Source organism: Sesamum indicum, linkage group LG13 (assembly GCF_026168435.1).
Source record: "Sesamum indicum cultivar Baizhima isolate 11 linkage group LG13, ASM2616843v1, whole genome shotgun sequence".
Classification (NCBI taxonomy): domain Eukaryota; kingdom Viridiplantae; phylum Streptophyta; class Magnoliopsida; order Lamiales; family Pedaliaceae; genus Sesamum; species Sesamum indicum.
Genome location: NC_142669.1, coordinates 17,127,082 through 17,146,149, shown reverse-complemented (window position 1 = coordinate 17,146,149; position 19,068 = coordinate 17,127,082). Strand labels below are relative to the sequence as shown.

The following is a 19,068-nucleotide window of genomic DNA, read 5'->3' as shown; positions in this document are numbered from 1 at the left end:
TGAATATTTGTTATATTAGATAAAAGGACTAATTAAATTAGAACGGAGAGCAAATTTCCAAATGACTCAAAGGCTTGTGATATGGGACCTCCATACTAAGTATGTAACACGATCAATAGAGTCCCTGGTGAGTTTGTATGTTAGTAAAAATTTATAAATAATCGACAATTCAAATATTTAGATGTATTTTCATCTTATATATTTTTAGTATTTATCTAACCTGCCAAATAAAACTATTGTTCATGAACAGACAAGGTGGTTATGGTTCTATACCGTTCAAAAATATCTACTACATATTGCAAAATCGGTTGAATTGAGATTAAAGTTAGCCAACAAGATGTTATATTATAGGACGCATGCATAAATGAATATATATATAGAGAGAGATGGTTGAAAGATGAAGAGTGAAGAAGAATTGAGTTGATGGGCTTGAAAAATAATTATCTAATTTAATTTGAGTACTGCAAAAACGTAAAAGAACACATTAATCGCTAACAATGCACAAGTTAGTAAAACATGCAATTGTGATAATCAATAATATTATCTCAAACGATATAGTTCAAAAGTAATAAAAAAGTTGTCAATTAATCACATCCACATCCCAATCAATCACCATATAATCATCACTTCATATATTCAATATTACCCCCCAATAAAGCTAGCAAACATGGCTTGAGTCAATGGACTAATTCATCCCACCCTTTAATTAGGACAAGTTACTCAAAGCCACCTCTATGCGAGTGAATTGATTCGGGAACTAATGTCTTATTTTGTTGATCAAATTGAAAAAAAATATGGACAAATATTTTGTCTTTTTTATTTTCTAACAACTTGACCATTGTGGATAATTTTATTGATGTCTATGAAAATAAGATGATCTAAAAAGGTCCAAGTGGTTTAAAAGAAAGAAAGAGATTGCAAGAGTCCAAAGAAAGACTTGCCTATTATATTTAGCCCTTAGAGGCTGGAATAGAGTTGGGTTCTATACTCATTGGTCTTATATTACCATCTCTTTGAATTTTTGTAAAGGGAATAGTACTCCTTAATTATGCTTTTATTAATGAATTCTGTAAAAATATAGTACTCCTTTTTTTTTTTTTTTTGCTTTCTTTGACTATATTTAAAAGATAGTAGTACTCCTTATAGTACTCCCCATTGTACATATGATCTTTATTTTACTTTAATATAGAAGGGACAAGAACCCCAAAGAGCTCCCCTCGCCTTTTGGTGGGCTTTTCATGAAAAAAAAAAAACAAAAAAAAAAAGAGTAGTCCAAAGGAAGGCAAGGCTCAGGTTGCCCCCAGGAGGTCAAGTTCGGTAGAGGCCTAGGGCGCTTCCCAGCAAGCTTAATTCGGATAGAGCCACCTGCTCTAAGAAGGTCTCATATGCCTACAAAGAATTTTAGATGCTTGAAATCCTCTAGTCAAAGTAAAAACCCATATCATATGGCATCCACAGGTAGTTTAAAAGACACATGCAGAATCAGATAAGGACCAACCACATTAGTGGAACCACATGCCACTTGAGTTGGAGGCAACCTCTGAACCCTAATGTCTTAGGATTCTAATTGGGGAAAGGTATCTTCTCAACCACTTTTCAAAAATTTGGAAAGATATCCTTATCCCAAAAGCTACCAACATCTGAAATGGACTCCAACCGGCCCTAAGGATCATAGGTTTTCAACCATTAGGAGATAACCCTCTATTGAATTCGGGAGATCCTTCAACCACTAGAAAATGACCCTCAAACAAATCTAAGGACGATTCAGCCTTATTCAACCATTTTGAGATAATGCTTCACCAAACTCATGGGGATACTCCACTGATTCAGTGGGTGCTTCGATTTTATCTAAATAGTTGAGTGTTGCCTATAAATTAAGAGCTCTCCTAATATAATAAGACAAGTTTTACCTTCATACTACAATTTTTACCTTCATGTCGCAACTTTAGTTGAAAAATAACAATTTACTTTGATATTTAAAGTTTTTACACGTTGAACTTCAATTATCAATATCTTCTTTGTACACAAAAAACGAGAAATAACATTTTCAACTTCATTCATTTACATTATCTTATTTTATATTATTTTATTTCTTTACTTTTTACCTCAACTATACCCGAGCACTACTTTTTCTTGCATCATTTGTGTTGCATCCAGTTGAGTTATGTGAACAGGACAGCATGAACTTAATTAATATAAATAAAAGAAAGGAAAAAGTATGGTTAATTAATTGTTGGTAAAATTTAAATTTTCACATTAATTAGTATCAATTTATCTCAATATTTATAAGATTAATCATATTTAAAGTAGAAAATAATTTATCTATTTATTAATTAAAATTAGAATTTTGTTTATTTGGTTAACAAGGTTACGGGAAACGAGTGGCTTTCATCCATTACCATGATCATTGCCTACGGAATGGGTCGTTGCCCGTTAAAATAGGTAACGATTCAACCTTAGCAGTCGTCGTCTTCTACGGAAAAAACCAGTTCACTTCTGCATGGAAATTTTTACCTCTATAAAAACCCTCTCCCTCTCACCTTCTTCTCATCGTTCTCTTCTGCAGTGTTTCTCTAACAGTAAATAAGAGAAGTACTGCCAAAAAAAATAAAAAAATAAAAAAAGGGAGCAAACGAGAAACAAAAAAATCTTTACCAAAACTCATCATTCTTGATTTGAGTAATAAAGAGGAGCAGAAATGGCACGTCAACTGGTAGCTCTCGCCCTCATCATCTCCGTCGTCGCTTTCGCCGCGGTGGTTTCCGCCCAATCACCCAGCAGCTCTCCGGCTGCCGCTCCCACCAAGTCAAGTGCTTCCCCAGAAGAATCCCCCGCGCCAGTTTCAGCCAACTCCCCGGCCGGGACCCCAGACGCTGCCCCCGGACCAGCTGCCACCAACGACGCCGCCCCCGGCCCAGCTGTCACCGACGACTACGACTACTCGCCGGAAGCTCCTACCCCTTCTAGCACCACCACCGGCGGCCCCGCGGCATCCCCCACGGAGGAGTCCGCATCTTCACCTGCCTCCAGTACCGAGTCCACCACCCCCTCCAGCAGCCCCACCTCCGATGCTCCGTCAACTCCTGCCGCGACGACTCCTTCCCCGACTGAGACACCCGCTGACAGCGGCGCCTCCTCCTTGAAGGTGTCTGCAGTTATCGGCTCCGCCATTGCTGTTGGATTCTTCTTTTTCTAAATGTTGATTAGATAATTAATTAGGCCTTCTAATTATTTAATTATTTGTAATAATGCACTCTTAGATGCTTATTTGTTTTTTCGTCCTAAGTGCTAGAACATAATTAGATCCTTCCTTGCTAGGGTTGATCTGATCTGAATAATGTAACGTGGAGGGGCAGAAGATTTTTGAATTTAATGCCTTTTCCTCAATATTAATTACTTGTAATAGAAAATTTTCATTTTTCGTTTATACATATCTTTAATTTTCAATAAAGAAGCCCACTTTCGTCATCCATTTTTTATTATTATATATTCAACATCAATTTTGAGTTTAAATATGATAATTAGTCATGACAAGATCTGTATTTCTTATGTATAGTGATAGTGGTCAGCGAGTTTGAACTCTAAAAGAACATTACAGTTTCAGTCCAGTAATTATATATAGATGGTACAATTTTAATTATGTTTGACATTTAATTTTTATAATTTAGAGAAAATTGTATATTAAGAATAAATCTGCGGAAAATTGTAATTTGGTTGGAATTTGAGCCTCTACATGCCAAAATTAAATCAAATTTTCACTCTGGTAGATTTAATCCGTAACGTGTTATTTTTTTCTTTTTTCCAAAACTGTAGGCTTTAATTCCCAATTTATATAAATACATGTGAATATTTTGGATTCATTCATTGTAAAATTACAGTTTTGATCCCATGTTAGTTATAAATATATTCAAAACATCTTATAAGATGTTTTGAGAGCTTATAAGTTTCGATAGAGTATTTGGCTATTTTTTTTTTAAAAAGCTTATAAAATCTCAAAATAAGATATGTTGGATCTTATAAGCTATTTAAAAAAAATTTAAACTTTCCTAATTTTTTTCTATAAGATCTTATAAGTTATATAAAATTAATATGTCATAAGACAAAAATATCCCATTCATATACTCACACACTCTATCTCTCTGTCTCTCTCTCTCACACACGCACACACTCTCCTCTCTCTCTCTCTCACACACACACAAACACACTGATCGGTTTTCGAAGCCGTCAAAATTAATTATTAATTCTACAATTATAGCAGTAATAGAACCAGATTGAATTCCTAGGGAACTATGAGTTAATTTCTTAGTTCAGTTGCAATAACCAAATTGGGGGGAGTGGAATTGAGATTAACTCAGTAGAGTTCCGACCCAAGAGAATGTATCACCCAATTATTATGTCAATCATTGATTACATAAGATTAATTTCACAATCAAACATTCAACTTTAAAATCTATTAGGATAGCCATAATAAATTCCTATTTTTCTATTGTAATTAACTTAATTCAAGTATTTAAATTAAAATTTATTATCTCACGACTGGCATGATAGCGTTCCATATCATTCAATAATAGCATTTATATTAGTAAAAACAGTTGAACCTAAATCAAACAATTGAGATAGTTGCAATCATCTATCCTAATTTTCTTGTTCTTACAAATAAATTATGTGGAGCACACAATAAATTTGCTTGCTATTCATACCATTCATTCATGATAAATACGGATCCCTGAACTCATGGATAACAATAAAATAATTAATTTCTAATCGAACTGTCAATTCTATCAAGAATAATAATTCCATAAGAAGTAAATCAAAATAAGAAATATTCAGCAAAATCAGATACAAACCAACATCTCAAAACATGACAATTGGGTTCAACATTACCCTTGAATCAGAAAAGAAAATTTGCTACACATCATGTGTGTAGAAAATCCTAATATGTACATATTAATCCTAATATGTGTATAGAAAATTAATGTGTAGCTATCACGCCTTATTGAGTCTAATTGCATCATTTTGCTTCTATTGTCATCAAAATTTGTCATAACAACTCCTACATTCAAAATATGAATAATTCAAAGATCTATGCAATAAAATTTTTCCAAAATATTCAAAATAAAATGTCTAATCACACTTTTTCTCTCTCTAGGATTAACCTTTTAAAGCGAAATATATCAAAAAATAACAATTTATTCGATTCAAATAGTATCACGCACAACTTATAAGTTATTTTACCAATAAAAGACTTTATTATGCTAAATACTCTAATATCTTATAAGATATTTTAACATCTTATTTTATCTAAACACTTTAAAAATTTATTCTGAAAATAAGATTGAATATCTTATAAATTCCTAAAATATTTTATAAGATGTAGTAGCTTATAAAATATTTTAAAAAAAAACTTAGGCAGCACCCTCTCACCCAAGAATAGTACGATATTGTCTCGAAGCATTTTTGTCCAATAAAACTGAGCGCAACAAACTCCGGAAAGTAATGAAGCTATGTTGTTTAGTGGTTGTGGTGGGATGTGAGTTAGAATTTTCGTGGCCGTTTGCACTATAAAACCCCACCCCGACATTCATTCTTCCTCATTCTTTGATTCTGCAGTATTTCTCTTGAAGCAACTTGAGAAGTACTGCAAATCCCCACAAGAATCAATAAACTAACACACCGACACAAACACAAATTAAGGAATAAAATGGCACGCCAAGTGGTTGCTCTAGCCCTCATCTTCATCGCCGCGGTGGTTTGTGCCCAATCACCAACTACCTCTCCTTCATCATCACCGGCGGCTGCTCCATCTGAGTCAAGTGCTGCCACCCCACAAGCATCCCCCGCGTCGTCTCCCACACAGGCTGCCGGCCCTCAGTCAGCTGCTTCTCCAGCCCTTGCCACCAGCCCTGAAGCGGCTGCATCATCGCCTGGCGCCGCCCCTGAAGCAGCATCGGAGGCACCTGCTGGCCCCCAGGAGGAGCCCTCATCTGCACCCGCTAGCACTGATGCCAGCGCCCCCGCCACTACACCTGCTCCCTCCGCCACCTCACCCAGCCCAAGCGAGACCGCCGCTGACGCACCGAACGGTGCCGCATCCTTGAAGTTCTCCGCTATCATCGGCGTCGGAGCTGTCGCCGGAGTCCTTTTCTTTTAAGAATTCATAGATCGTTCATTTGTTCTTGAATTTTTTCCCTATTCGCTTTCTTGTAATGATGAGTTGTTAGATACTCTCTTACGTGCTGGAAAACTACTGGAGACATTTCATTAGAGGTGACTTCTCTGAATCTTTCATTGTAATTCAGAATAGAATTACGCATAGAGAGTTTTGGGTATGAGATTCACTTCAATGGTTTGATCTACGATTTTTTCCCTTTCTTTTAAGCTAAAATTTTATGTGTATCTAAACTATACATTCAGTATGTTTTTATGTGATCTTTAAAGGAAGAATGCAATTTTAATCCTATAAGGAGTGTTGGTCCTACACGAATTGATTTTTGTAATTTAATTCTATAATTTTAAAAATTTGGTAATTTTCATTATTTTTCGGCAAATTTAACTGGAAAATTACATGTGATTTTGCACATGATCCAATTAAATGCATTTTTAGTCCTCTAATTTAGAGGGTATAGATATTTTTAGTCCTATACCTTAAGGGAGTTGGCATTTTTGGTCCTGCTTGAATTTATTTGTAGGATTAAATTTGCAATTAAATTGCAATTTCCATCTAAGTTGGTCGATAAAGGACTAAAATTATCAAAATATAAAATTATAGGACTAAATTACTAAAATCAATTTGTACAAAACTAAAAATACCACCCCTTAAATTATAAGACTAAAATTGCAATTATTTCATCTTTAAAAGATATCCTCACTATATTATGCCAATTATACCACGCACTACATTAGAGTCTTTGATTATGATTAAATAAGATTAATATAAAACTTTAGAATTTTGATTATAGTTAATTAATATTTTTCATGGCTTTAGTTATGTTAAAATATTTATCCTAATTTTTAGTTATAACCAATATTTTTAGCCTCATCTATTGAGACAATGGTTGATAACTGTTTTGCCAAATTGAATTTTTTATTCAAATCATATTATATTTTATATTTTATGTAATATAAATATATATATTCCCTCTATTTGATTTAAGGAAAGATTTTATAGAAGTAGCCATGGCTTGCATATGCAAAATGAAACAAAAGATGCAAATTGAAATAGAAAATTCAATGCCATGTTTCAGTCATATTTAATTATTATTTATTATAATTTTTTACTTTGATAAATTTTAATTAATTATGATAAACAAATCATATTTCTTGTTGTGGCATACATGTAGTTATAAGTGCACTGAAAAAAAAAAAAAAAGGAAAAAAAAAGTGCACTGATGTGTCAGCTTGCACTCACTAAAATGTTATTGGTTCGTTGCTGATATAATTATTCTAACGATATTTTTAAATGAATTTCTCAAATTTGGTAAACACTAAAAATTTAGACATTGGTCGATCCAAAAATTATGACGGGTGAATGTGCAAGTCTTTTGCACATATATATGGGGCGTCATTAATCAGTTGTCGATATTATGTGGGCATTGTAGGCTAACGCCTCGGCAACATTGAGGCATGTATGGAGGATTTTGTGGCAAACGATAGTCAGATGCACAGGATGTGCGCACATGGGAAGAGCTGGGCACCTATGTGCAGGACAATTGGTAGACAGTATGCGTGAGCAGCATCTGGTGTGCGGCATTCCTCGGTAGGATGGCGGGCGGTGCATGCAGAACGCACTTGATGTGCGAGATTTCTCGACAGACAGACGGTAGATATTGGGCGCAAATGGACATAATGACTCGCATACATCACCAGCAGGTTCTAGCAGAGTGTCAGCAGGCCACACCTTGGTGATTGGCTAAGGTCTGAAGTAGAATGGTATTATAAATATCTCATTAGTCTAGATTGAAGTGATGTCAAGAACTTTACTGATGGTTTTATGAAATTTCCACTTTAAAGATAAAAAAAATACAAAAAATGTTAAGCTTTCTCCACTTTTTTATTCTTTTTATCATCAAAATACTTTATTCATTTTATGAAGAAAAATTGTAATTTTAGTCCTATAAATAAAGGGACGACACATTTAGTTCTGTATAAATTGATTTTCACAATTTAGTCATATAACTATATAATTTTTTGACAATTTTAGTCATTTTTCGGCCAATTTGACCGAAAATTGCAATTTACTTGCAATTTTAATCCTGTAAATAAATTCATGCAGAACCAAAATGCCAACTGCCCTAAGTTATAAGACTAAAAATGTCAATGCTTCTTAAATTATAGGACAAAAAAATTACAATTTAATTGAGTCATGTGCACATCATATTTAATTTTCTGACCAAATTGACCAAAAAAGAATGAAAACTATCAAATTTTTAAAGTTACAGGACTAAATTATAAAATAAATTCATACAGAACTAAAAATATCATCCCTTATAAATTATAGGATTAAAATTATATTTTTTTTTCCTTTTATGAAACATGCTTAACGTAATCGTAACATTCACATGATTCACTTTTTGATGGTGTATTACCAAAATCTATGGCGTTGATGATTTTGTTTAGTTGTAATCTAACATACAAGTTTAGAAATGCAAATCACTACGACATTAAATTAATATTATGAATATCGATATATTGTGTGTATATCGATATAATATAAATTTTGTAAACTTTTGCTTTTTATTCAATGAAAATATAAGATTTCTATTATAAATTTCTTGTGTTGAAAACAGTAAGAATATGGTCTTTATAACACGTGATTATTAAGAAACTACGTACCTCAACAAAATTTGATATAACTATGAGTAATCTATTATTGTTTGAAAAAATTACAAATACATTTCTCAAATGAAATATAATTAGGTTCCCTAGATGGGGTTCAATTGAACATTATTATTCTGCTCTTGCTTCTTTTTTTTATATAAAATTATTATAAAAAATATAAAAAATTGAGTGTAGGTAAATAAATGATCATAGGGCATTAATAATATTTTAAAAATATACATATTATGATTCTTAATCCAAAAAAAATGAAAAAATGTCTACCTTTACTAATTGGTATTAAAAAATTATTTAAAATATATCAAAAAAAATGATGGTAGACAACATAAAAAATTCATAGGGCATACCAGTCCATAAACACATCTTAGAAAATTTTAAAAATATATATAAATTATATTTTATAATTCAAAAAAGACCATTTTAATAGATTCATTATAAAAATTGAATGAAAATCTAACCAGGGCAATAAATGAACTTTTTGTTAAATTAACATTAAAATTAATAAACAATGACAATATATTTATATTTTAGTCTTTATGTTAGTTAATCATCACAAAGTTTGGACGTTGACCGTTAAAATAGGGCATGTTGTTCAAAGGTCAGCCTAGTATTCCCCGAATTTTATGTTGCTGTCTACACTATAAAACCACACCCCACCCTTCATTCTTCCTCATTCTTTCATTGTGCAGTATTTCTCTTGAACCAAATTGAGAACTACTGCATTCTTGACAAGAATCAACCAAATAAACTAATAAAATGGCACGACAAGTGGTTGCTCTAGCCCTCATCTTCATCGCCGCCTTCGCCGCGGTGGTTTCTGCCCAGTCACCAAGTGGCTCTCCTTCATCATCACCGGCGGCTGCTCCATCTAAGTCCAGTGCTGCCACCCCAGATGCATCACCCGCATCGTCCCCCACACAGGCCGCCGGCCCTGCTAGCGGTCCCGCCAGCGCTCAATCATCTGGCTCTCCCGCACCTGCCACCAGCCCTGAAGCAGCTGCCTCATCGCCTGGCCCTGAAGAGGCATCGGAGGCACCTGCCGGCCCCGAGGAGGAGCCCTCATCTGCACCCGCTCCTAGCACTGATGCCAGCGCCCCCGCCACTACACCTGCTCCCACCGCCACTGCACCCAGCCCAAGCGAGACCGCCGCTGACGCACCGAGCGGTGCCGCATCCTTGAAATTCTCCGCAACCGTCGGCGCCGCAGCTGCCGCCGGATTCTTTTTCTTTTAAGAATTCGTTAGGTCGTTCATTTGTTCTTAATTTTTTGTTCCTATTCGATTTTTTGTGACATGCAATGTTTGGTACTCTCTCAATTAAGTCACTAATTCGATAGGTTGGATTAAATTAGAAAAAATTGATTGACTCAAAATATATTTTATATATATATATATATATATATATTTGGACATTTCAATGCATTATATATAAAAATAGATTACGTAAATAAAATTTATAAAGTAGTACAATTTATAAATAAATAAAAATCTATAACAATTAACAATAAAAAATAAACAAACCTCTTAAAAGAAGTAAATTAAATCAAAGTTTCAACTAACAAGAATTAAAATTTAAAATCCCACAAATTCTTAAAATTGGAATGCTTTGTTGCTTCCCTTTTCTAATAATTAAATAGAGGTAGCAACTGATGCCTCTATATAACTTTTTTTTTAAAAAAAAAATATTAAACCCCAAAATGAGAAATGAGTATATTGAAGAACGGAAAAAAAACCCTTAGAAGTTAGTTCCTTTCCCACATTGGAAAAACATAATTAAAATTGAAGAAATGTAGGCTATAAATTAAGAAAAGTTTAAGTCAAGTTTATTGCCCTAAATTGAAAAAGTATAGGCAAGCTTAAACTACTTTAAGCTACAAATTAGTTAAATGTAAAAATTGTCTTTAAACTCAACTAGTGTATCATGAAATTTGAATATAAATAACTGGCCAAAAATAGATATTTAATTGATAGATTTGAGTTTTTTGACCATATACTATATGTTGCATATCTCATCAATTCCTAAGTCACGGGGCTAAATATTTTTTTAGTTCCACAAAATAAAGGCAAAATTTGTTTTGGTACTACAACTACGATAAGTGCTTTTTTTTATAAAACTTAAAATTACATTCCTTTAGTCCCAAAAAGTCATAACCCTTGTGGTTTTGGGACTAAAAAGGGGTGGTTTTGAATTTTATAGGACTAAAACTGTCATCTGTCATAGTTGTGGTACCAAAACAAATGATGCCCTTATTTTATGGGACTAAAAAAGTATTTTGCTCCTAATCCACATGGGACGGGGTATTACAATCACCCCTCCTTTAGAATGCGACTTACTTGTCGCTGCGAGACATAGCCCATGATTACTCAACAGGTGGTTTCCGCGCCTATAGCACATTGTCTTGCACGTTCAAGAGGTGGCTCCTATATGTGGATCATTTTGTCACGCATAGCACTAAGTTTTGGATTTTGCTTAGTCATCAGCTCTGATTTGTCATGCCTCGGGCTTCCTAGCCAGTTTGATGCAAGAATTGCCTTCAAACTCACTGAGTTCATCCTAAAAGTTGATTATGAACAACTCATAAAAAAGGGAGATCTAATTGATACACTTGAGTTCCTATTCACCAAAATTTATAAAAATTTATCTTATCAGTTCTATCCATGTGAGATGATGTATCACAAACAATAAAAATATAATACATATACAGATGTATATATTTATATCACAATTCTTATTAAAATATAATTTTTTTTACAACATACAATTGATTGAAATAAAATATATATATGCCTGAATTATGTGAGTTCTTCTCACGCTTTTTGTGCTTACTTGGGAGCCGACGTACTAGGACTCAATTGGTAAGGTACTTCCATCCTTTTGCTAGCTAGCTAGCGTGCTAGTTTTGTCCTTGCGCCCTGACAAGGAGGTCAGTCACTTATTCTTTGCCGATCTACCTCTATTTAGCTCCCTACAATACCTTGACGCTTTTCAAAGTTTCCACTTATGGGAACTCCGTAGTTCATTCATGATTTTCAAAGTTGTTTCAATCTCCCTCCTCTAGGCGAAACAAAGCAAATCTGACCTCGCTCCTATCCCTTGTATTTTGATCCTGGTTCGAGTTTGTATTGAGTTCTAATAGTTGCTTATAACTCTTTAAGCCTTTGAAAAGCTCCTAAAAGGCCTATTACAGAGAGAAACTTGCATTACACTTACATGCAACTGAGTGAAATAAAATATAGGGAATGTTGTGTGTGTGTGTATATATATATATATATATATATATATATATATATATATGACTTGCATTAGATAAATACCTATGAAACTCTTGGAGAAGAGGGTGAAAAATGGAGGGACAGGAACGAAACTACATATCAACAAAGGAGTTTATCATAAGTGATCAGGGGTGTTCCTTCAAGTGAACCATTATCTCTCCGTTATCAAAATTGGTCATTCTCATATCTCAACTTAATGTTCCTACAGACGACGCCAATGATACTGATCAGTGTTCAATAGCACCATATAAGATCGAAGAACTTACTAATGATTTTATGATTCTTAGGAGATACTAACCTGCAAAATAACTCTAACCAATACTTAGATTAGTAACTCTCTTAATGTGAATTAAAGTTAGAACATTTATGAATTATGATATACGTGAAATCAATGTAGGTTTGGTGACAAATCGTGTGAATGATGGATGGAATGCAATAAAAATGTTAAGTTTTACAAAGTAATGACACAAATTAGCTGAAAATAAGTGAAAATTTGTGTGAAGAGTCAAAATGTTAAGTTATATCAACCTACACTATTTATAGGATCCGCCGAAAGAAACAGGGAGAGTGTTGAATAAATTTGGATAGAATTCTTTGGGAAGTCTAGTTTTGTGAGATATAATTGGTGGTCTTCGGCCTATTGGGACTTGTACATCCTGACCTTGTTGATACCTTAATTAAGGTTGGACTTTGAGGTCAACTGAGACAGGACATTTCTTCTGGACTCTAAAACAATGGATAAATTGAGTATTACATAATCAAAAAAAATCCAAAGTATTTGAAATAAAATAAAATTCTATATTGTGTTGAAGAATAGTCATTTTTAATAGTAAATAATTTATTTATTTTTTTGATGAACTACAAGTTGTTAAACCTAACAATTTAAAATTGATTACATTCTTTTAAAATAATCTATTAATGTGTCGAGAAAATTTCAACCACTCAAAAACATCTTGAAAGGCAATGGCCCGCTCCCACTTCAAATCCTTCTACACATCTGTTTAGAGATTTATAAAATTTCAATAACCCTTAATACGAGGCGTTTGTAATAATTTTTTAAGTCACAAAAATTATCTTAATTTGAACTTTGGATGGAATCTACCACTTAACGACAGTCTGCACCTTCTTTCAGTCCATCTGAATGTTTCCTTGGCTAATCGCGTGTCTAAGGAATGTCAAGACGTAATTTATATTTTTCCTTCTTCGCATAGAACTCATAATCCCACGACTTCTAAAATACGACCCGCAAATGTCACAAATACTCTTTTAACATATGTTGAAGTAGATCACAATGTCATCCAAGCAAACATCCTAAAAGTCATACAATACATCATTTCAAAAATTACAAAATGTAACAAGGGCATTTGTTAAGCCCAACGGCATTACAAGAAATTCAAACTTTGACTTATATTGATTTATAAATTTATGTCAAAAATTTTTGGTTAATACCATTTTTCATGTGTTTTGTGTCTATACATCCATTGTTATCGATTTTTTTTAATTAAAATAAAATTTGTATTGATGATTCATTGTGTTGAAAAAAGTTATTACATCGTCCTTACACGTGAGGTTATCAAGCAATGAGAGACTTTGTGTACAATGAGGAATTATGTTAGTTAATCATCACAAATTCTGGACGTTGACCGTTAAAATAGGGCATCCTGTTCAAAGGTGAGCCTAGTATTGCCCGAATTTGATGTTGCTGTCTACACTATAAAACTCCACCCCACCCTTCATTCTTCCTCATTCTTTCATTGTGCAGTATTTCTCTTGAACCAAATTGAGAACTACTGCAAATCTTGACAAGAATCAATCAAATAAAGGAATAAAATGGCACGACAAGTGGTTGCTCTAGCCCTCATCTTCATCGCCACCTTCGCCGTGGTGGTTTCTGCCCAGTCACCAAGTGGCTCTCCTTCATCATCACCGGCGGCTGCTCCATCTGAGTCCAGTGCTGCAACCCCAGAAGCATCCCCCGCCTCGTCTCCCACACAGGCCGCCGGCCCTGCTAGCGGTCCCGCCAGCGCTCAATCATCTGGTTCTCCCGCACCTGCTACCAGCCCTGAAGCAGCTGCCTCATCCCCTGGCGCCGGCCCTGAAGCAGCATCGGCACCTGCCGGCCCCGAGGAGGAGCCGTCATCTGCACCCGCTACTAGCACTGATGCCAGCGCCCCCGCCCCCGCCACCACACCTGCTCCCACCGCTGCCGCACCCGGCCCAAGCGAGACCGCCGCTGACGCACCCAGCGGTGCCGCCTCCTTGAAATTATCGGCGGTCGTCGGCGCCGCTGCTGCCGCCGGATTCTTTTTCTTTTAAGAATTCGTTAGATTGTTCATTTGTTCTTAATTTTTTTTTCCTATTCGCTTCTAATTCTTGTAACAATGTGTTGTTAAATACTCTCTTTCGTGTTAGAAAAATCTTAATGAAGGCATTTCATGATCAGAGGTGGATTCTCTCATTCTGATTTATACAATTACGAAGAGTGTTGGGTATGACATTCACTTCAACATTTTGATCTAGGATGTTTTGTCCCGGTCCTTCAAGCCTGAAATATTCATTTATATCTACACTATATATATAAAATCTTTAATATTTCTCGTCCAGTAATTACAGTTATTTGACACTTAGGATCTGTCAAATAATTATTCATCTTTTTTAATTTTGTGATTTTAAGATAAAATTGACTAGAATTTCAAAGTCGATCAAAAAAATAACACGTGCTAATTATGTGTCAATTAATAATTAGAAAAACACATTTTATTAGCTGATTTTTATTGAACTGATAGGCAGCTATGAGGTGGCTACTAATAAACATCACCTTTTTTTCTTTTTTCTTTTTTTTTTTGTACATCAGACACTTGCCACGTGGATATAATTCTGCCAATGAACTGTGTTTTTTCAATTTCACCGCCACATATACCATGCCACTCAATTTTTGATTAAATTTATTTTGAAATCGCATAATCAAAAATAGTAGAGGGCGATTTTACAATTCTAAATAATTATAGGACTAAAATATCAAAATAGTAGTATAATCGCGAAATTAAAAAAAAAAAATTGAAGAACAATTTTCGTGTTTTTGATTGTACGGGCTTCCATGCAAGCCTTCAATTTTCAGGGCATTAGATATAATTACGAGATCAAAATTATAATTCTTTTTATTTATCAATATTTTATAGAAAATTCTAACTCAAACCATATTTGGTTGATTCGAATCAATTATATAACAAAAACAATATACTTATTATATAATTGGTGTACAGTTAAAAAAAATAATCAATTATATGACAAGTATATTACATTTGTTCTATAATTAATTTGATTTTGATCGACGACATGAAAAATGCAGAAAAATTAGGACACGATATGGCACTGACGCAACTATATAATATATATATTTTTATTATATATATTCTTAATTTATCATAAAATTAACATATGCAATATGAACAATATCAAGATAGAATATAAAATAGGCATGTCCTATATTTATATTTTTAACCAAATGTGACTTCAAAAATATACATAATTAGTTTATTTTAAAATGTATGCAATAAAAAATATTTAATATTCAAATTAATTAAACCATGATGTCCATCTCTCAAATTTTTAGTAATTTCTTCTCAAAACATTTAGTTGAGATAAGCGTGTTACTTAACATTCTTTTTTTTAAAAAATAAAATAGTCCAATTTTTTTTGAAATTATAAAAAAAATTCAAAACGTGTCGGACAAGCGTGTCTTTTTTATCCTTTTAATTTTCAAACACGCGATCCGCATGTCCAATACATGTTGGTATCCGATATGTGTTCGACACTGCATTGAATAATTTTTTACAATATACGTGTATTATAGAGTTTGATGAATTGTAATTTGAATAGAAATTCTGGTATCCGATAATCAAGGTGAAGTTGACGTTAAGAATAGTGTCCCAAAATTATGCAAATTGTGCGTATCATGCCCGCTTGATGCTTTAACTTTAAATTCTGAGGAGAAATTGACAAAGATATACTCATAATTTCCACTTTCATGAAAGTCAATTTATACCGGTCCCCTTTTTGAGTTTGAACTATGTACCGCCCCACCTGAATTAATCAAAGAATCAACTACGCATAATTTTTATTAATTTCAAACGAAATAGTATTGCATCTCGGTTTTTTATTTTTTCGAAAAAATAATTCATATTCAGAACAATATTATTTGGCAACAAAAGATCCAAATTTAGATTTTGATAAGTCAAGTACACAAGGCTTAATATACTATATATTTCAGCAAACCGGCGGATTTAGCTAATGCCAAAATTCTGAGGGAAAAATGGTTTGGTAAATCATTGTATTTTGCATTAAGTAGTTGATTAAGTGGAGGTAGGAAGTGAAGCTAGCAACGGGCTCCCCTCTTGCAATTAAGTGCACCAGCAGCGGTGGTGATGGAGGCCACCAGAGAAGAGGGGCGGGCGCTTAGACTTGATGCCCTTGCGTATGTAGCCCCCGCCCCAGTCCCCGACTGCAGGAAATATGCGCCGTTCAACATCAGGTCCCCCTCCGACCTCCAGTTCCAGTGCCTCCACTCACTTTCCGGTGCGTCCTCGTGCTTCGTCACCTGGAAATATCAAACTGCATGTGTCAATATTGGGTCTGATATTTTCATATTTAATGAATGTAAGAGTAGGTACTTGTTTCCTGTCTCTGTCATTGGGTGCAAGAAACCTATTCCCTTGGCTGTAGATAGTTGGAGAAGCACTCCCACCAATTGCATACATTTCCCAGTGAGTATAATCGTTGTTCACCACATGAAAATACCCATGCCTGCACCTGTTCCACATTTCCCAGTGAAAATTAACAAAACCAAAAATAAATAGCTAGAATTTGGACACAACCAAATCGAAATATCTTTCGGAATGCGTTCAGGAATCTACAGCCAATAACTAATATAGTTGTTGAACAAATTAGACTGATCAAATTACTTTTTCACTGTAATCCTACTTCACTACAAACAATTTCTGTCTTTAGAATATAGAAGATAGCATGGCAGGGCAACCACAATGATATTACAGTAATTTTAATTTATGAAATCTACCTTTTACCAAAAAAAATAAATTAAATATTCTGATAACCATGCATATAATAAATAAATAAGTAGAGTAATAACATTTACACCTCCTGATTTAGCATTTTGCAACTAAAACAAATTCTACAATTTTAAAAAATATTTGCATATATATATATATACAGTAATCTCGTAAAAATCAAACGGTCAAGGAGGAAAATTCTAATGCAAATTAGTCGTAAGAGGTGTCGATATACATATATATATATAATTTCTCAAAATTGTAAAATTTTTCAGAATATATTCAAACTGTAGGATTTTTATATAATAATACCTAAATAAGGGTGGAAATTAAATGCATTAATTAATTAATTAAAGAGAAAAATAGGAAAAACATACCTAGGCATCCTTTGAACTAAGCCTTCTCCAAAATGATTAAAAGCAATAGTGACCTGCATGTTCTTGTCCTGCGTATACTCATCACTGTGCCCTAACAGCATCACCTTATCATGATGAGTGAAATAATTGTTCGAAATTGTAATTGCAGTAGACCCATGAATCGCATCTATCAACCCATCATTGCAATTCGACAGAGAACAATGATCCACCCAGATATCCCTACCGCCGAAGATCGAAATGCCGTCGCCGTCCGACACCTCCCACCACCCTTTGTGCTCCGGCGAGTCCCTGATGATCCCGTTCCCCGCTTTCACGCAGTCGTGTATGTGAATGCCATGGATAATTACATTAGTCACGTGGTGGATGGTGATGCACGCTCCGCCGGCGATGTGGACGCTGGCTCCGCGGCCGTCGATGGTCTTGTGTGAGTTCATGACGAGCTCTTGGTTGAGCCGAATGACCATGTCTCTCCTGAAGATTATCCACAGTGGCCCGTCTTGAATCACGGCGTGGCGGAGGGTGCCGGGCCGTGGGTTGACTGGGTCGTCATCGCCGGAGTCGGTGACGACGTAGATGCGACCGCCTTTCCCGCCCATGGCATTTTTGCCGAAACCGATGGCGCAGTCCGCCAAGCGCTGACGGTTCTGCTCCCAGTTGGGGTCGCACCGCCAGCAATCGTCGATAGGGTTGCCGGTTGCGCAGGAGAGGTAACCTAAGTTTCTTCGCGATGCATTGATGCTCCTGTTCATGTATTTTTTTAGAAAATTAAAAAAAAAAAAAAAAAAAGGAACCCATTACTTAATTTGAACCAAAAAAAAATATTTTTTGAATTTGTGAGAATAATTAAATAGATTCAATTGTATTTCCTGTCTTACAATTTGTTAAGTTTATAAATCGGTCCTTCACCTTTTTCTAATTTCATGATTTTAAAATAAAAATAGCCAAAAACATACATGTGTCGGTCAATAATTAAGAAAATACATACTATAGAACTAATAAAATACAAAAATGTATAATTAATTAAACATAGTGTGAAATGATGAACTTACTTATGTACATCTTGGACCACGATGTCTGGGTCTTGAAGGGAGGAGGATGAGGCGAGGATTGGAGTTCCAAGATTGAGCAAGAATAGTAATAGCACGAGTAGAAAGGGCGAAGAGATCATTTTTACTAGCTAATGATCTGGTAAGGATGTGGATTGGTTAGATGTAGGGAGTTAAGGTTATGGTAAGTAGGATTATAAAGGGAGAGAAGCGTGATAAATGGCGTGATTTAACTTGTGCTGATTAAACCCCCTAAGAGTTCACATTCACTCACCTTAATTCATGTGGTTTTTCAAACGTTAGGTTTCAGTTCATGGGATTCGCATCACTTATTAATCAGTTTTTAGTTAAGTTAGTTTTATCCAAACATATTTTTTTATATAGTATTGAAGTATAAAAGAATGTAAAGGGTAGTATTTTATGGTGATTGGTGCTGTATATGTCAAGAAATTGGGGGGGGGGGGGGGTGAGA

The 19,068-nt window shown here is 34.6% G+C and overlaps 5 protein-coding genes across 5 annotated transcripts; 4 read left to right on the top strand and 1 right to left on the bottom strand.

Annotated features, from left to right (window-relative positions):
- The first annotated feature begins 2,598 nt into the window (after window positions 1-2,598).
- LOC105176335 (uncharacterized) lies at window positions 2,599-3,407 on the top strand. The gene has a single exon (XM_011099102.2). It carries the CDS (start codon window positions 2,699-2,701, stop codon window positions 3,194-3,196), a length of 498 nt encoding a protein of 165 aa, XP_011097404.2. The 5' UTR covers window positions 2,599-2,698; the 3' UTR covers window positions 3,197-3,407.
- Window positions 3,408-5,559: 2,152 nt separating this feature from the next.
- Window positions 5,560-6,420, top strand: LOC105176297 (uncharacterized). Its single transcript, XM_020698658.2, has one exon. It carries the CDS (start codon window positions 5,702-5,704, stop codon window positions 6,149-6,151), a length of 450 nt encoding a protein of 149 aa, XP_020554317.1. The 5' UTR covers window positions 5,560-5,701; the 3' UTR covers window positions 6,152-6,420.
- Window positions 6,421-9,501: 3,081 nt separating this feature from the next.
- Window positions 9,502-10,170, top strand: LOC110013066 (uncharacterized). The gene has a single exon (XM_020698657.2). The coding sequence runs from the start codon at window positions 9,592-9,594 to the stop codon at window positions 10,066-10,068; it is 477 nt and encodes a 158-aa protein (XP_020554316.2). The 5' UTR covers window positions 9,502-9,591; the 3' UTR covers window positions 10,069-10,170.
- Window positions 10,171-13,841: 3,671 nt separating this feature from the next.
- Window positions 13,842-14,549, top strand: LOC105176334 (uncharacterized). The gene has a single exon (XM_011099101.3). The coding sequence runs from the start codon at window positions 13,938-13,940 to the stop codon at window positions 14,421-14,423; it is 486 nt and encodes a 161-aa protein (XP_011097403.2). The 5' UTR covers window positions 13,842-13,937; the 3' UTR covers window positions 14,424-14,549.
- A 1,712-nt stretch (window positions 14,550-16,261) lies between these two features.
- On the bottom strand, window positions 16,262-18,758 carry LOC105176296 (pectate lyase). The gene is made up of 4 exons (XM_011099047.3): window positions 18,600-18,758; window positions 17,551-18,291; window positions 16,778-16,916; window positions 16,262-16,704 (listed from the first exon to the last, which is right to left on the bottom strand). Exons 1-4 carry the CDS (start codon window positions 18,716-18,718, stop codon window positions 16,483-16,485), a joined length of 1,221 nt encoding a protein of 406 aa, XP_011097349.1. The 5' UTR covers window positions 18,719-18,758; the 3' UTR covers window positions 16,262-16,482.
- Window positions 18,759-19,068: the final 310 nt, after the last annotated feature.